Genomic DNA, 15,344 nt, shown 5'->3' with positions numbered 1-15,344 from the left:
CTGCCAAGACTGAATCAGGAAGAAATAGAAAATATGAATAGACCAATCACAAGCACTGAAATGGAAACTGTGATTAAAAATCTTCCAACAAACAGAAGCCCAGGACCAGATGGCTTCACAGGCGAATTCTATCAGACATTTAGAGAAGAGCTAACACCTATCCTTCTCAAACTCTTCCAAAATATAGCAGAGGGAGGAGCACTCCCAAACTCATTCTACGAGGCCACCATCACCTTGATACCAAAGCCAGGCAAGAATGTCACAAAGAAAGAAAACTACAGGCCAATATCACTGATGAACATAGATGCAAATATCCTCAACAAAATACTAGCAAACAGAATCCAACAGCACATTAAAAGGATCATACACCATGCTCAAGTGGGGTTTATGCCAGGAATGCAAGGATTCTTCAACATACGCAAATCAATCAATGTGATACACCATGTTAACAAATTGAAGGAGAAAAACCATATGATCATCTCAATAGATGCAGAGAAAGCTTTCGACAAAATTCAACACCCATTTATGATAAAAACCCTGCAGAAAGTAGGCATAGAGGGAACTTTCCTCAAGATAATAAAGGCCATAAATGACAAACCCACAGCCAACATTGTCCTCAATGGTGAAAAACTGAAACCATTTCCACTAAGATCAGGAACAAGACAAGGTGGCCCACTCTCACCACTCTTATTCAACTTAGTTTTGGAAGTTTTAGAAACAGCAATCAGAGAAGAAAAGGAAATAAAAGGAATCCAAATTGGAAAAGAAGAAGTAAAGCTGTCACTGTTTGCAGATGACATGATACTATACATAGAGAATCCTAAAGATGCTACCAGAAAACTACTAGAGCTAATCAATGAATTTGGAAAAGTAGCAGGATACAAAATTAATGCACAGAAATCTCTGGCATTCCTGTACACGAATGATGAAGAATCTGAAAGTGAAATCAAGAAAACACCCCCATTTACCATTGCAACAAAAAGAATAAAATACCTAGGAATAAACCTACCTAAGGAGACAAAAGACCTGTATGCAGAAAATTATAAGACACTGATGAAAGAAATTAAAGATGATACAAATAGATGGAGAGATATACCATGCTCCTGGATTGGAAGAATCGATATTGTGAAAATGACTCTACTACCCAAAGCAATCTACAGGTTCAATGCAATCCCTATCAAACTACCACTGGCATTTTTCACAGAACTAGAACAAAAAAATTCAAACTTTGTTTGGAAAAACAAAAGACTCTGAATAGCCAAAGCAATCTTGAGAACGAAAAACGGAGCTGGAGGAATCAGGCTCCCTGACTTCAGACTACACTACAAAGCTATAGTAAGCAAGACAGTGTTTTACTGGCACAAAAACAGAAAGATAGATCAATGGAACAGGATAGAAAGCCCAGAGATAAACCCACACCCATATGGTCAACTTATCTTTGATCAAGGAGGCAGGAATGTACAGTGGAGAAAGGACAGCCTCTTCAATAAGTGGTGCTGGGAAAACTGGACAGGGACATGTTAAAGTATGAGATTAGATCATTCCCTGACACCATACACAAAAATAAGCTCAAAATGGATTAAAGACCTAAATGTAAGGCCAGAAGCTATCAAACTCTTAGAGGAAAACATAGGCAGAACACTCTATGACATAAATCACAGCAAGATCCTTTTGGACCCACCTCCTAGAGAAATGGAAATAAAAACAAAGATAAACAAATGGGACCTAATGAAACTTCAAAGCTTTTGCACAGCAAAGGAAACCATAAACAAGACCAAAAGACAACCCTCAGAATGGGAGAAAATATTTGCAAATGAAGCAACTGACAAAGGATTAATCTCCAAAATTTAAAAACAGCTCATGCAGCTCAATAGCAAAAAAACAAACAACCCAATCCAAAAATGGGCAGAAGACTTAAATAGGCATTTCTCCAAAGAAGATATACAGACTGCCAACAAACACATGAAAGAATGCTCAGCATCATTAATCATTAGAGAAATGCAAATCAAAACTACAATGAGATATCATCTCACACCAGTCAGAATGGCCATCATCAAGAAATCTAGAAACAATAAATGCTGGAGAGGGTGTGGAGAAAAGGGAACACTCTTGCACTGCTGGTGGGAATGTGAATTGGTACAGCCACTATGGAGAACAGTATGGAGGTTCCTTAAAAGACTAAAACTCGAACTACCATATGACCCAGCAATCCCACTACTAGGCATATACCCTGAGAAAACCATAATTCAAAAAGAGGCATGTACCAAAATGTTCATTGCAGCTCTATTCACAATAGCCCGGAGATGGAAGCAACCTAAGTGTCCATCATCGGATGAATGGATAAAGAAGATGTGGCACATATATACAATGGAATATTACTCAGCCATAAAAAGAAACGAAACTGAGCTATTTGTAATGAGGTGGATAGACCTAGAGTCTGTCATACACCGTGAAGTAAGTCAGAAAGAGAAAGACAAATACCGTATGCTAACACATATATATGGAATTTTAAAAAATGTCATGAATAACCTAGGGGTAAAACAGGAATAAAGACACAGACCTACTTGAGAATGGACTTGAGGATATGGGGAGGGGGAAGGGTAAGTTGTGACAAAGCGAAAGAGAGGCATGGACATATATACACTACCAAACGTAAGGTAGATAGTGGGAAGCAGCCGCAGAGCACAGGGAGATCAGCTCGGTGCTTTGTGACCGCCTGGAGGGGTGGGATGGGGAGGGTGGGAGGGAGGGAGATGCCTGAGGGAAGGGATGTGGGAACAGATGTATATGTATGACTGATTCACTTTGTTATAAAGCAGAAACTAATAAAAAAATAAAATAAAAATTAAAATAAAACAATAAATACTTGGGAAGAAAAAAAAAACTTTGCCTCAAGACAAGCTGGACATGGAGGAGTGAGAGAGGGCAAGGGGTAGAGGGAAAGACATGTTTCTGGGTGGGAGCTGGTGTACCATCCCCCGGGCACAGCTCCTGCCCAGAGGCCTGATAAGGAGCCCTCACCTCCACCCACCCCCTTCAACCAGAGAACTTCCAACTGCAGCTCCTCAATAACTGAAGAGCAGGAAAGCTGGTGACGGGAGGGAGGCTGGGGGAGGGGAGGAGGAAGGACCACAGTCCACCGTTAGTCCGTCACTTAAAGGCTGGTGAAATGAATGGGGCAAATGACCCCAGTCAAAGAATTTGGCAAGTCCACGGCTTTCCTGGGTTTCACCCAACGGCTCTGTTTCCTCGGCTATCTGGAAAGGAGGGAGAGCACTTCCGAAGAAGCCTCTGGAATGTCAGCTTCTGGGAATCTTGCTGAGGACGGGGCGGGGAGGGGGCGCTTACCGGGAAACACTGGATTACCCTAGCCGCCTTGGGGTGCCTGCGACCGGGGCTGCGGTTTCTGCGGATCTGAGCGGCAGGTGGCATCGGAGAGTCAGACCTGCTTGCGGGCACCAAGACGACACTCGGTCGGGAGACCGGGACAGGCCGCAGAAACGTGAGGAAGTGCCACTCGCAGCCCAGAGGAGAGGAAAGGAAAGCCCCAAGCATGCACCCAGCCCTGGCCCCCGCGCCACGGGCTGCGTCCCAGGAGCCGTCGCCACCTCTGAGCAGCCCAGATGGGAAGGGGGTGGGGCGGAGGACGGTTCCCGCGGCGAACTGCTCGCCGAGGGCCCCGGGGCCTCTGCGGGAGCGCCGAGCCGCGCGCCTCTCCGAGCCCTGCGCGGGGCCCTCGGGCGGGAATGCGCGGAGCCGGGACGCGGTGGCGGGTAGGGGGCTGGGTCGCGCGCGGGAGAGGGCGGCAGGAGGGAGCTGGAAGAGAGTTACCGCGTGAGAGAGCCGTTAAGAGCCCGCGGTCTCTTTGGAGATGCCCTGGCCAATGGCAGAAGCGGAAGCTGTTTATATGGGCGGGGCGTCGCCACGGCAGCAGGAGACGCCTTGCGAGCGGCTACTGAGTGCCGGGCCCCAGCCGCTGGCTTTCAGAGAGGCGCCGGCGGGCGTGAGTGGCGACGAGGATTGCTGGCTGGGCCCTGGAGCTGGGAGCAGAGAGCCGCGGTGAGGGTGGGCGGTGGGAGGAATTTCTTTGAGAAGCTTCCTTTGGCCCGGGCTGCGCTCTGAGCCAGGTAAGGGACGGGGAGGGCTGCCGGCCGTGGGAAGGGAGGGCGTCAGTACCAGCCCGCTCTCCCATCCGTCCCCGACGGAAGTGGAGGGCCCGGGGACTGACATCAGAGGCGTTTGGGGGACACTCACTTCCCACCCCCTTATAACTCTCTGTATTGTTTCCTTCCTTCCCCTTGAGCCCCATCCTAATATCCCTTTTCAAAGATCAGACGACCTCCCCCGCCCCCCGACCCGTCGTACTGCCCTCCTGGACTCTCTCGCCCCATTTCCATTGGTTGTGGACGGAGAGAGGGGGGTTAATTCCCCGCTTTGAGGGAGAAACGGGTGGCCTCGCATGCCCCTACACTATTCCCTCGTTGGGCTAATTAAGTCTCCTCTTAAAGATCCAAGAGGAAAAGAGCGAGGCGAACCCCGTGTGGGTCGGAGCCCCGGGCACACCTTCTGTTTCCCCGACGTCGGCAGTAAAAGATCCTCCCCAGCTGCAGGAAGGATTTTAGTAAGAGCCTCCCCCCTCGCCCACACTCTCCCCTCGGGGGTGGGGAAAGAGGGCTCAGTTCCCGCTCTGGTCCCCGCAGGCACCACATTCCGTTTGGAGGAGGCTACCCCCGGATCGCGGGATGGAAGCCCGCTTCCGGGAGGCTGCGTAACTGAAGCCGCGGGAGTCAGCGGGCCGGAGAGCTCGGCGGCCACCCTCGGCTCGGCTCGTGGATGTTGACAGCCCCCTCGGAGAGTCCCCGCAGATATGGCGGAGAGCTGGCTACGCGTCTCGGGAGCAGGGGCAGCGGAGGAGGCCGGACCGGAAGGCGGCCTGGAGGAGTCCAACGCCCTGAATGACAGCCTGACCAGCCTGCAGTGGCTGCAGGAATTCTCCATTCTCAACGCCGAGCTCCCCGCCCTGCCTTCGGGGGACACCGACCCCCACGGCTCCCACGAGCTGGCAGGCTCGGCCGAGCCGGGGTCTCCCCTGGCGGCGGACCCCGCCTGCCTGGGGCAGCCGCACACACCCGGCAAGCCCACGTCCTCCTGCACGCCGCGGAGCGCCCCCTCGGGGCTGCAGGCCTCGCCTCCCGACGACGTGGACTACGCCACCAACCCGCACGTGAAGCCGCCCTACTCGTATGCCACGCTCATCTGCATGGCCATGCAGGCCAGCAAGGCCACCAAGATCACCCTGTCGGCCATCTACAAGTGGATCACGGACAACTTCTGTTACTTCCGCCACGCTGATCCCACCTGGCAGGTAGGGAGGCACTCCCTCCCTCCCTCCCCATGCCCTCGCGGACTGGACTCACATCCCAGATCCGCAGGCCAAGTAGGCGCGGTACGGCCAGGGCCCCGAGAGAGGAAGGCCGTCCAGGAAGGACCTCAAGGGAGCCCAGTGCTTGGACTGCTGCCCCTTTGACTTCAGAGACGGAGGAGGGAGGATGTTCAGAGGGCTGCAGGGGTGCCGACATAGAGGTTCAAGGGGAAAGAACTTGTCACTCATCCGGCAGGCTCAGCCCAAAGACCAGGGCTGAACTATGCGTGGACACAGCCCCCCAGGGTAGGTTGATGGACTGAGGGACACATTTTTGTCCCAAGTCCTGGAATTCCTCGACACTCCCCTCCTCAAGGTCAGTTTGTCAGGGCCTGACTGGAGGCAGAGCATCGTTCCTGCCAGACTCTGCATCCCGCCTGCTTTCAGTTGGCTGGAGGGGCTCTGGGAGGGGAGAGGGGCGTGCTGCGGGGTGTGAAGGCCATCGGTGTCCCAGTGGAAGGGCTACGGGGCCTTCCGAAAGCTGCTGTGCCAGCCCCCACCCCAAGCCCTCCCTAGTTTCCTGCCTACACTCCTCCCCCTCTTCTCATCAAACTCCCTGGGGGGACAATTACCTCAGCCACGTGCTTTCCACAGGGGCTCTTTCCTCCCACACTGGCTTCATGTTCCAAGTCTCCGGAACCTGGCACAGAGCAGCCAAGGGGCCCAGACCACCATGTAAACCTCCCAGTCTTGCCAGGGGGCACTACTCACCTGCCGGCCCCACCCACCAGGCCCCAGACCCCTGTGCCCCAGCGTGGTTTGGACTGTGCACCCAGGCCTGAACAAGGCAGGATGGTGATTCAGGCTGGGCACACGCTGCCCTGAGCCTCTTCGACCATCAGGATCAGGGGCTACTTGGGGACAGAGACCCTGAGGATGCACAGATCCTTCCCTGTGGCACAGGTCACAGGATCAGAGTTCCTGTAATCACAGCTATTCCACGATTGCTTGGGCCCTGACCCTGGGGCAGGTACCATTTGTAACCTTGGTGAGAAAGCAGAGACCCTCCACCCCCCCACACACTACCCCAAGCCTGAGAGGCCCCAGGAATGAGCGCTATGCTCTTGGCTGGGTAATAATCAACTGAGGCCTCAGAGCCTGGGGTGGGAGGAGGGGGACATGGTGGGTGAGGGCCCAGGCCAGCAGCCGGCTCTAGAAACAAGGAAAGTAATCAGATACTCCCACACTTCATCCCCCCCCACACACACACACCCTCACACCCACTCACTCATTTCACAAACAGAGAAGGCCAGCCAGGCCCAGGCAGAGGGAGATGGCCGTCCAGGACCTGGGGGAGCCAAGGCCTTTGACCAGAGGCCGCAAGCAGCGGGGTAACGGAGGGAGGGCAGGACAGGCTGGCACTGAGAGCCACCCTGCGGCTCAGGGCTCGGATGACCGAGCAGGCAGATATCCTGGCCAAAGGGAACAAAAGCCCCCGACAGCACTCCCAGCTCCTGGTGCCCCGTGGCTGGTGTCCCAGAGCCTCCCGCTCGGAGCAGCGCCTCTGTCTCCCCTGCCCCCATCGGAGAGAAGGTGGTGGTGGGACTGGCAGTGGCTCTAGGAACCCCCCATCACTGACCCCACCCACTCTCCCAGCTGTCTTCCTTCTCTCCTACCTCCCTGTGTCCAGAACTCCATCCGCCACAACCTGTCCCTGAAGAAGGGCTTCATCAAGGTGCCTCGGGAGAAGGACGAGCCAGGCAAGGGGGGCTTCTGGTGCATCGACCCCCAGTACGCCGAGCGGCTGCTGAGTGGGGCCTTGAAGAAGCAGCGGCTGCCCCCAGTCCACATCCACCCGGCCTTTGCCCGCCAGGCCGTGCCAGAGCCCAGCGCCGCCCCATGGGCCGGGCCACTGACCGTGAGCACCGAGGCCCAGCAGCTGCTGCGGGAGTTCGAGGAGGCCACTGGGGAGGCGGGCTGGGGTGCAGGCGAGGGCAGGCTGGGGCGTAAGCGTCAACAGCCGCTGCCCAAGCAGGAGGCCAAGGTCCCGCGGCCCTCCAGCCCCCTGCTGCTGACCCAGGAGGAGCAGGGTGAGCTGGAACCCCTCAAGGGCAACTTTGACTGGGAGGCCATCTTGGACGCTGGCACGCTGGACGGGGAGCTGGGCACGCTGGAGATCTCGGAGCTGATCCCGCCGCTGAGCCCTGCCTCACACGGGGACGTGGACCTCACCATCCATGGCCACCACATCGACTGCCCTGTTACCTGGGGGCCTCCAGCGGAGCAGGCTACCGACAGCCTGGACTTTGATGAGACCTTCCTGGCCACATCCTTCCTGGAGCACCCCTGGGACGAGAGCACCCGTAGCTCCCTGCCCCCCGAGCCCCTCTTTGAGGCCGGGGATGCCACACTGGCCTCTGACCTGCATGACTGGGCCAGCCTGGGCGCCTTCTTGTAAGAAGCCAGGCCCTGCCCCACCTCCAGACAGCACCGAAGTCTGGGCCCAGACTGCCCCCCTCCCCGCCAGTGCAGGCCCATGGACACCCTACCGCCCAGGCAGGGGCTGGGCCAGCTCACCCCACCAGGCCACACGGCCCCCAGCCCAGGCCATCCTCAGATTCTAGTCCAGCAGGCTGAGAATTGGGGCCCAGGACCCAAATTGCTGCCTCCGCTCCCCAGCCCCCCATACACACAGTGTTTCATTGATCCACTTCTTCCCTGCCCCAGAGACACGCTAAGGGCCCTGCACTATGAGAGCTGCGGCTTGGAGGGGCCCTGGCCAAGCTGGAAACATCAGTACAGGGCCCGCCCCAGAACACCTTAGCTTCCAAGCTTCTCTCTCTCCTGCTCTCCTCCCCAGGTCTCTATCCAGAGCAAGTTCCCAGGTACAACCAATGCTGATTAGGTGACTGCAAATGAACACCCAAGAGGCCTCTCCCGGCAGTCTGTGAGGAGGAGCTAGGCGGAGGGGGGAAGAGAGAGGAGACAGAAAGGAGGCCGGGGTGCCGGGTGGAGCCAGGAGATTTTCTAAGGCCTCTGGGATCTTCTGGCTTCATCCCTAGAGGTGGGGCAGAGGGTATGTGTCCCTAATCTTTGAGCCCAACTTGAGGCTGAGAGCAGCGGGGAGATGGGGATCTGGGGTTTCGGGGCTGGGGCAGCCAAGCTGCGGAGGGAAAGGGGACAGACAGACTAATGTAGTGAGTGTAGCTAGAGCTGAGGCTTAACTGGGAGGGACGCAGTGCTTGCTAGAACCACTGGGACCAGGAATGGGGGAATGGCCCATTGCCCTTGCTTGCACTCCTGCAGGGGAGTGTCTTGCTCCACTATAAACGCCCTGGGCTGCATCCCACATCCACTCTCCTAACCCATCGGGCAATTTAACCTTTTTCATAGAAAGTGATTTACAATAAAAACATTTTTAAAACTAAAGTTTTAAAAAGTCTCAAAATGGACCTGCTTGCAACTTTCTCTGGGGAAAAGCATGGGCCAGTTTTGGGGAGGCCACGGCCCAAGGGGGAATGGCTGGGAGGAAGATGGGGGTCACCAAAGGCCTGCAGAGTGTCCCCTGATGCACTCCTCAGGATCTCTGGGTGCCCAGAGAGAAAGGGGCTGAGAGGCGGCCCTCGGGGGTCCCCTGCAGCCAGGGCCTCGGCACCTCTCTATGTGCAATGGGGAGACTGTACCCACAGCCCCGAGGAGCAGGCGGCAAAGGAGGCACAGCCCCCTCCCTGGCCCTGAGGACTCACTCACAAAGGCCGTTCTTGCCCAGGGCTCGGCTCACGTTCCCCACCTCGCCCAAGTTGAGGGCCTGCCCAGACTCACCTGCGGTCCTCGCCTGGGCCTGTCTCCAGCTCCTCCCTCCCTTGGTCCCTTCCTGAAGGGACAGGGTGTGAGGTCAGAGGGCCCCAGCCCCTGGGGCCCCACTTGCCACCCTGGGGTTCATTCACCCCGCCCAGGGCCTTCCCTCCAATGCAGGTTGGGGCTGAGGGAGGCCATCAGGGCAGACGGAAGACGGGGTGCCTAGACCCTACAGCTCCAGCCTGTGAGGAATCAACGTACCAGAGTTCTGATGGGGAAACTGAGGCACAGCAAATATGTGACACTCAGCAGGCACCTTTCCACCCCCTCACCCCAGCTTTGCCTGGAACCCATCTCTCCCCCGAGCCTGCACCTGGCCCCGCCAGCACGCCCTTGTGGTGCACAGCCCCTTCCCCCAGCACTCACGTGCACGTGCGCACAGACACACACACACAAACACACACAAACGGGCACTGTCCTACACAATCCTGCCCAGCCTCCACGGGCCCCTTTCTCCTGAGGCCCCTTTCTTTCCTTGCACTGGAGGCTGGCTCCAGGACAACCTGGCATTCCCCCGCCAACTTGCTGCTTTCCCTTGCTAATTATTCAAAATATTTTCGAAGGGTGCGCACACTGCAGGGCCAGGCGGGTTGGGGCCTTACAGAGCTCAGGAGGCAGCCCATCCCCTTCCCACCGCTTGCTGAGGAGGCTGCCCCAACCTCCCTCTGAGACTCCCTTCACCCCCTAAGCAACGACTCCCTCCCTCTCCCCACCACCCTCCAGCCTTCCTCCCCACGCTCCCCAGCACTGGGGGAACATGGGGGCTCCAGCCTCTCCACTGGTCCCCAGGCTCAGCCTCCAGCCCCCGCCAAAAGGGGTACATCCTGGATTGACAGGTGGGGCCGGTCACTGTCCCCCCTCCTCACCCTCTGCCTGGGCCCATGCTGGGGGAAGAGGGGCAAGGTCAGGGTCTTGCAGAACTGCCTGCCAGGTAAGGAAAGGCTGAAGAAGCTTCTGGCTGCCAGGAAGAATCCCCAGGAGCTCCTGAAAATCCCTATGCTTGGGACTAGCGTCTCTGGGGCTGGGACCCAAACACTGGCACTTTTAAGGGTCCATGGATGCTGCCAACGAGCAGCCAAAGCTAAGAGGGGGCTCCGAAGCGGCCACAACACAGGGCTTCACACACCCTTTCAGCAGGCAGCGTTTGGGGGTTGGCGGTGGAGGAGGCGGGAAGCGTGAGTGGATCCTTTCCCTCCTATTCATCCCTGCCCCGGCCCTTGGCTGGGTGGCTTTTTGAAAAAACGTTCAGTGACTCCGTATTTATTTAGAGATTCGATGTAATCCCAGTCAATATATATTTTGCGCCCTTAACAGTAAGTTGCAGACAGGCTGCCCCATTAGCACTAGATACTTTAGTGTGTGTTTCCTTAGAACAAGGACACGCCTCCATAATCCCAGTACCACCATCACAATCAGGAAATGAACACTGACCTGGTAATCCCATGTAACCGCAGACCCCCTTCACGTCTTGCAGATCACCCCAGGAATGCTCCTCTCCATTCCAACATCCCAATCCAGGACCCCATGTTGCACTGAGTTGTCCTTTCTCTTTTGCCCTGTGTGGCTTTGAGCCCATGACTCAAGCTCTCTGGGCAGGTTTCGCATTTCCTTTGATCTCCACGTTTGAGGTGAGAAGCCCTTCAGCCACTTCACCCTCAGGTGTGGTACAGTCCCTTCCCAAAGCAAGAAGCTAGCTTTCTGTCTCCTCACTTTCCACCTCTTCCCTATCCTCCCTCCCCCATGTATCGCCAGCCAGGAAAGGGATGAGGGGCAATGTTCAGGAACTCAGTGTTTGGGGACCCTCACCGTCTGCCCACGGGACAGGCCACCCCCAGCTCCAGTGACGGGAAGGCCCCCGGGATGGGATTCCATGCTGGCCTGAAGCAAATGCGCCAGGCCTCCTGAAGAGCTGAGCTGAGGGCAGGAAACACTCTTCTCCCCGCCTCTGCCCCCCTCAACATACTGGGGACCCAGACTTGAAGAAGGAAGGTCATGTCCATGGTGTCCTCCCAGGTCAGCACCGACACCGTCTCCTCCATGTCCGGCTCCTACATCGCCCCTGGCACGGAAGAGGACGGGGAGGCTCTCCCCTGCCCCCGGGCCGCCAGCAGGACCCCCTCAGAAGAAGGAGACGTAAGAGAGGAGCATGGGATCGCCCTCGCCGCTCTGCTCTGCTCTGTACTCGAGTCCCAAGGAGCTCAGTCCAGGGCCTGCCAGGGAGATCGGCAAAGCCCCCCAGTGCTCGGGAGGGGAGCCCTGGAAAACACGGTACCGGGTTGTTGAATCACAGACTCCCTCAGATGTGATCTTCCATGTGGCACCACTTCTGTCCTGAGGACTTGGTTTGCGCTTGCTGCCAGGCGAGCTGGGTAGGAGAGCCGGTGGCATCTGCACCTTGACTTTTGTTGCTCCTTTGCAGGTGACGCCAGCGGCGTCTCCAGACTGCAACTTTGCGGGCCTCGTCGCCACCGCTGAAGAGCAGGATGCAGAGGTAAGAGCAAGGTGGACGCTGGTGCCCCTCCCCGGTCAGAGGGACTGCCGGCGCTGGCACAGGATGCAAATAGGATGGGGGCTCTTCTGGAAGAAGCCTTCCAAGGTGGTGCACTTGGATCTGTTAGAGGCAGGGTGCAGAGCAGAGGGACTGTCCGGTTAGCAGAGGGCGCTGGTCTCAGCGTAATAGGCGTGGGGTGAGTTCCAGAGGGAAGTCTTCCAGGCCAGACCCTTGAGAGGGTGTTTGTCCTCCAATTCACTTAGTATTTACCTGGCACAGGCATCTCACATCTTCCTGGCACTGGGGGACACAAAGACCGAGTGACATGGCTTTTGCCTGCCCACACCCCCAATCCACCCATCCCACCCATCCCGGAGCTCCATCTGATGGAGGAATCAGAGTTATAACTCAGCGTGAGCAGTGCTCTGACGGAGGTGTGCCTGAAGTATATGGAATGCCCAGCTCCCAGTGGGGACTCTACAACTTTCTCTTGAGCCAGATGTTCTCAAAGGAGTATCTGGATGGGATTGGGGATCCTAAAGGGTTCCTGAAAGTTTTATGATCTCACGGTTTGCTTTTTCATTTGACAACTTTGATTTCCACCTGAGAGAAACAGTGTGAGCTAAACTATGACCAAGGCTAATCCTGACAGTCCCAGGGTCCCTCTGTAAGGTGCCTCAGACCTGGTCCCTCTGGAACGTGCCTTAGACCTGGTCCCTACGGGCCGATCCTGCCTCGCCAAGCAAAATCTGCCTCTGCTGGGCCTCCCAGCCATCTCACACGGACAGGAAATGTATGGATACCATGAGGGTGGTTAGTTCTGTCTTCTGACAATCAGTAGGCTCATTTCACTGCTTTATGGACTCACAGTGCCTTCCTTCTGTCCTAGGGAAATGAGGTTCTAGAAGAAGAGGACGGATCACCCACACAAGAAGATGGTAAAAGACCTGGTCTTTTGCTCCCTTTTATTATATTTCTCTCCCGGGTATTCTCTGAAGGGTAGAGAAAGGGGCACTGGTGTGACTTGGTGGCACTGCTCAAGGGTGTGGCTTTGGGGAAAGGTTGTCTTCTTGATGGAATATCAAAGCAAGCAGGGTATCTGAGGACCTCAGCAGCCTTCCTGGCTCTTTCTGGGCCTCTGAGCCAAGGCTGCAGAAGATACATGGAGTTCTCCATCTACGTTGAGTAGATCCTGAAGCTTCTTGGGCAACTGCCATCACCTTCCTTCCTGCTTCAGCTTCTCAGCCGAGTCTCACAGAACTGCTCTAGCAGCCCCAAAGTTCAGCTGCAGCAGGAGAACAGCTTCCTCCCCTTGGGGGAACCGACTGTTAGGCAGTAGGTTTTCCTGCTTTAGTGAAGAAAACGGCTGATGTTACAGTAGCAGAAGGATCACAGCCCTGGCGGCACAGCAAAGGTGAGGGGAAGAGACGTTAGCAGCTCAGCGTACACTAGTGTTTGTAGGCTATTGGAACGAGTCCCTTTACCATCATTCAGGCCTCAAGTAGATATATTTTTTTAAATTGGAAGAGTTGGTTTACAATGTTGTGTTAGTTTCTGCTGTACAGCAACGTGAATCAATTATACATATACATATATCCACTCTGTTTTTAGATTCTTTGCCCATATAGGCCATTACAGGGTACTGAGTAGAGTCCCCTGTGCTCTACAGCAGGTCCTTATTAGTTATCTATTTTATATATAGTAGTGTGTATATGTCAATCCCAATCTCCCAATTTATCCCTCCCCTCCCTTGCCCCCCGCCATAACCATAAGTTTGTTTTCTACACCTGTGACTCTATTTCTGTTTTGTAAATAAGGTCAATCATATCTTCAGTCGGAAGAATTTGGTTTCTAGTAAGCCGAGAAGCGAAGGAACGACCTACATATAGAGCAAGGAAGTGGTGGGGGGGGGAGGGTAGGCGAGCTGGGAATCCCACCTGGGATTGTAGGACCAGGCGTCCCAGGAACCGGTGTCTCTTCCGTCTGCTCCTCTGAGGTGCCTCCACCGAAGGGCAACCTCCAGAGCAAACCTGGATCCCAGCCTGGATGCAGATGTCATGCTAGTCGCTTCTGCTTTGGCCATGGCAGTTGCTTGGGGGGTTGTGTGGTGTGCAGGGGGTGCGCATGTGCACATGACCACTCTCTCCTGGCAAAGTAGTGCCGGAGGAGGGGTGGTCGCCCAGGCTGTGCCTCTGCCGCACGCGCACGCCAACCAAGCCGGGGTTGGGCACTACCTCTCCTCGGTTGATGTCTTCAGGGCGCAAGGCTCTGAGTTCTCCATTGTGATTGTCGTCCCCAGTAGAATATTTGCTTCTAAAAGGCACAGGGCAGTACGTGGTTTCCGCCTGACATTCCATATGTGGTTTCCACCTGACATGCTGTACACAGTAGATGTATGTTTCTTCCTCTCCCTTTCACCAAGGAAAAAAAAACCGGGTGGGGGCTTGAAAAAATAACATCTAAAATTGTCCCCTTCCCATCTTACACGACTGTAGGTTTCTGGTCAGCCCCTTAAAACATCTTCAGAATAGAAAATTAAGTCTCAAAGAAAATAAATCATAATTTTGCAAGCAATGCGATTCTTTGATTTGAGGTGCAAAATTACGGGACCAAAGAGCTTTAATTGCCATTTTATGTATTAGTCATTTCGCAGAGCCTTGTGGTCATAAACACACCTCACGTGCACCGACAGACACAGGCCTGAGCCCGGGGTCACTTCCCCCGTGGCTCTCCTAGCTCTTCCAGCCTGGCTTAGGCTCTGCTCTGGGCCCGGGTCTGCGTGTCCGAATCCCACAGACCTCCCCAGGGTCTGATTTCCCTGGAACGAAGGCTGGAAAGGGGCCAGTTAAGGAAACAGAGCAGAACAGAGCGAGAACACAAACGTACCCACGCAGTTTCCTTTATTGTCCTCTCTCCCCACTTAATTATTGTCTTTTTTTTAACATATGATTTGATGTTTTTTGTCTCCATCCTTAAGATTTTTATTTTAAGGACAGCAAAGCAGAGAAAAACACAGCCAGGTCCTCTCTAACTGCCTTAACTCCGTTAGAGGCCAGAGGACATTCGCATTTCTAGGTATGGAGTGTGACAATAACAATGACTTTGACATCACCAGCATGAAAGCACTGGACAATAAGCTGTGCTCTGCGGTCTGCTTAGCCGGTGAGTGGCAGTCTGCTGAACATGAACTTGGTGGGAGACGCTCCCCTGCTCGCACCCCTGCTCTCACCCTGGGACACCCATCTCCTGCCCTGCAGTTCCTGCAAGAAGGCATGGGCTTTGCTAAGGTGCTGGGAGCCAGTTGCTGAAAGGAAGTGAGGCAGCCTTGGGAGAGTCCTTGGGCAAAGAGCGACTCTGCTCTAAGCGAATCTATTTGGGCATGGAGAAAGGCACAAAAATACCTCCAAAGCCTTCCGATTTGACCTGACCGTGCCCACTCCATCATGATCTTGCAGATCCCATGGCAGGGGGCCTGGTCTTGTTTCCATCAACAGGCAGTTTAAGGCAGACACGGCCTCTGTGATAAGGTCTTGGAAAGAGAGCCTGAGCCCTTGAAAAGGGAACCTGTAGCCACTCAGAGGAGAGTGTTTAGTTAGGATCAGAGAGGAATTTCAAAGCCAGCATTTTATAGAC

At 55.0% G+C, this 15,344-nt stretch overlaps 1 protein-coding gene across 1 annotated transcript; it reads left to right on the top strand.

Moving 5' to 3' along the window:
• Positions 1-4,867: 4,867 nt before the first annotated feature.
• LOC309793946 (forkhead box protein J1-like) lies at positions 4,868-7,820 on the top strand (the record flags this gene model as incomplete). The annotated part of the gene is made up of 2 exons (XM_082604849.1): positions 4,868-5,365; positions 7,053-7,820. The coding sequence occupies 2 exons, from the start codon at positions 4,868-4,870 to the stop codon at positions 7,818-7,820; spliced, it is 1,266 nt and encodes a 421-aa protein (XP_082460975.1).
• Positions 7,821-15,344: the final 7,524 nt, after the last annotated feature.

This window comes from Mesoplodon mirus, assembly GCF_964341445.2.
Source record: "Mesoplodon mirus genome assembly, chromosome: 18".
Taxonomy (NCBI): Eukaryota; Metazoa; Chordata; class Mammalia; order Artiodactyla; family Ziphiidae; genus Mesoplodon; species Mesoplodon mirus.
The sequence above is the reverse complement of the archived record's forward strand: the minus strand, read 5'-3'. Positions and strand labels throughout refer to the sequence as shown.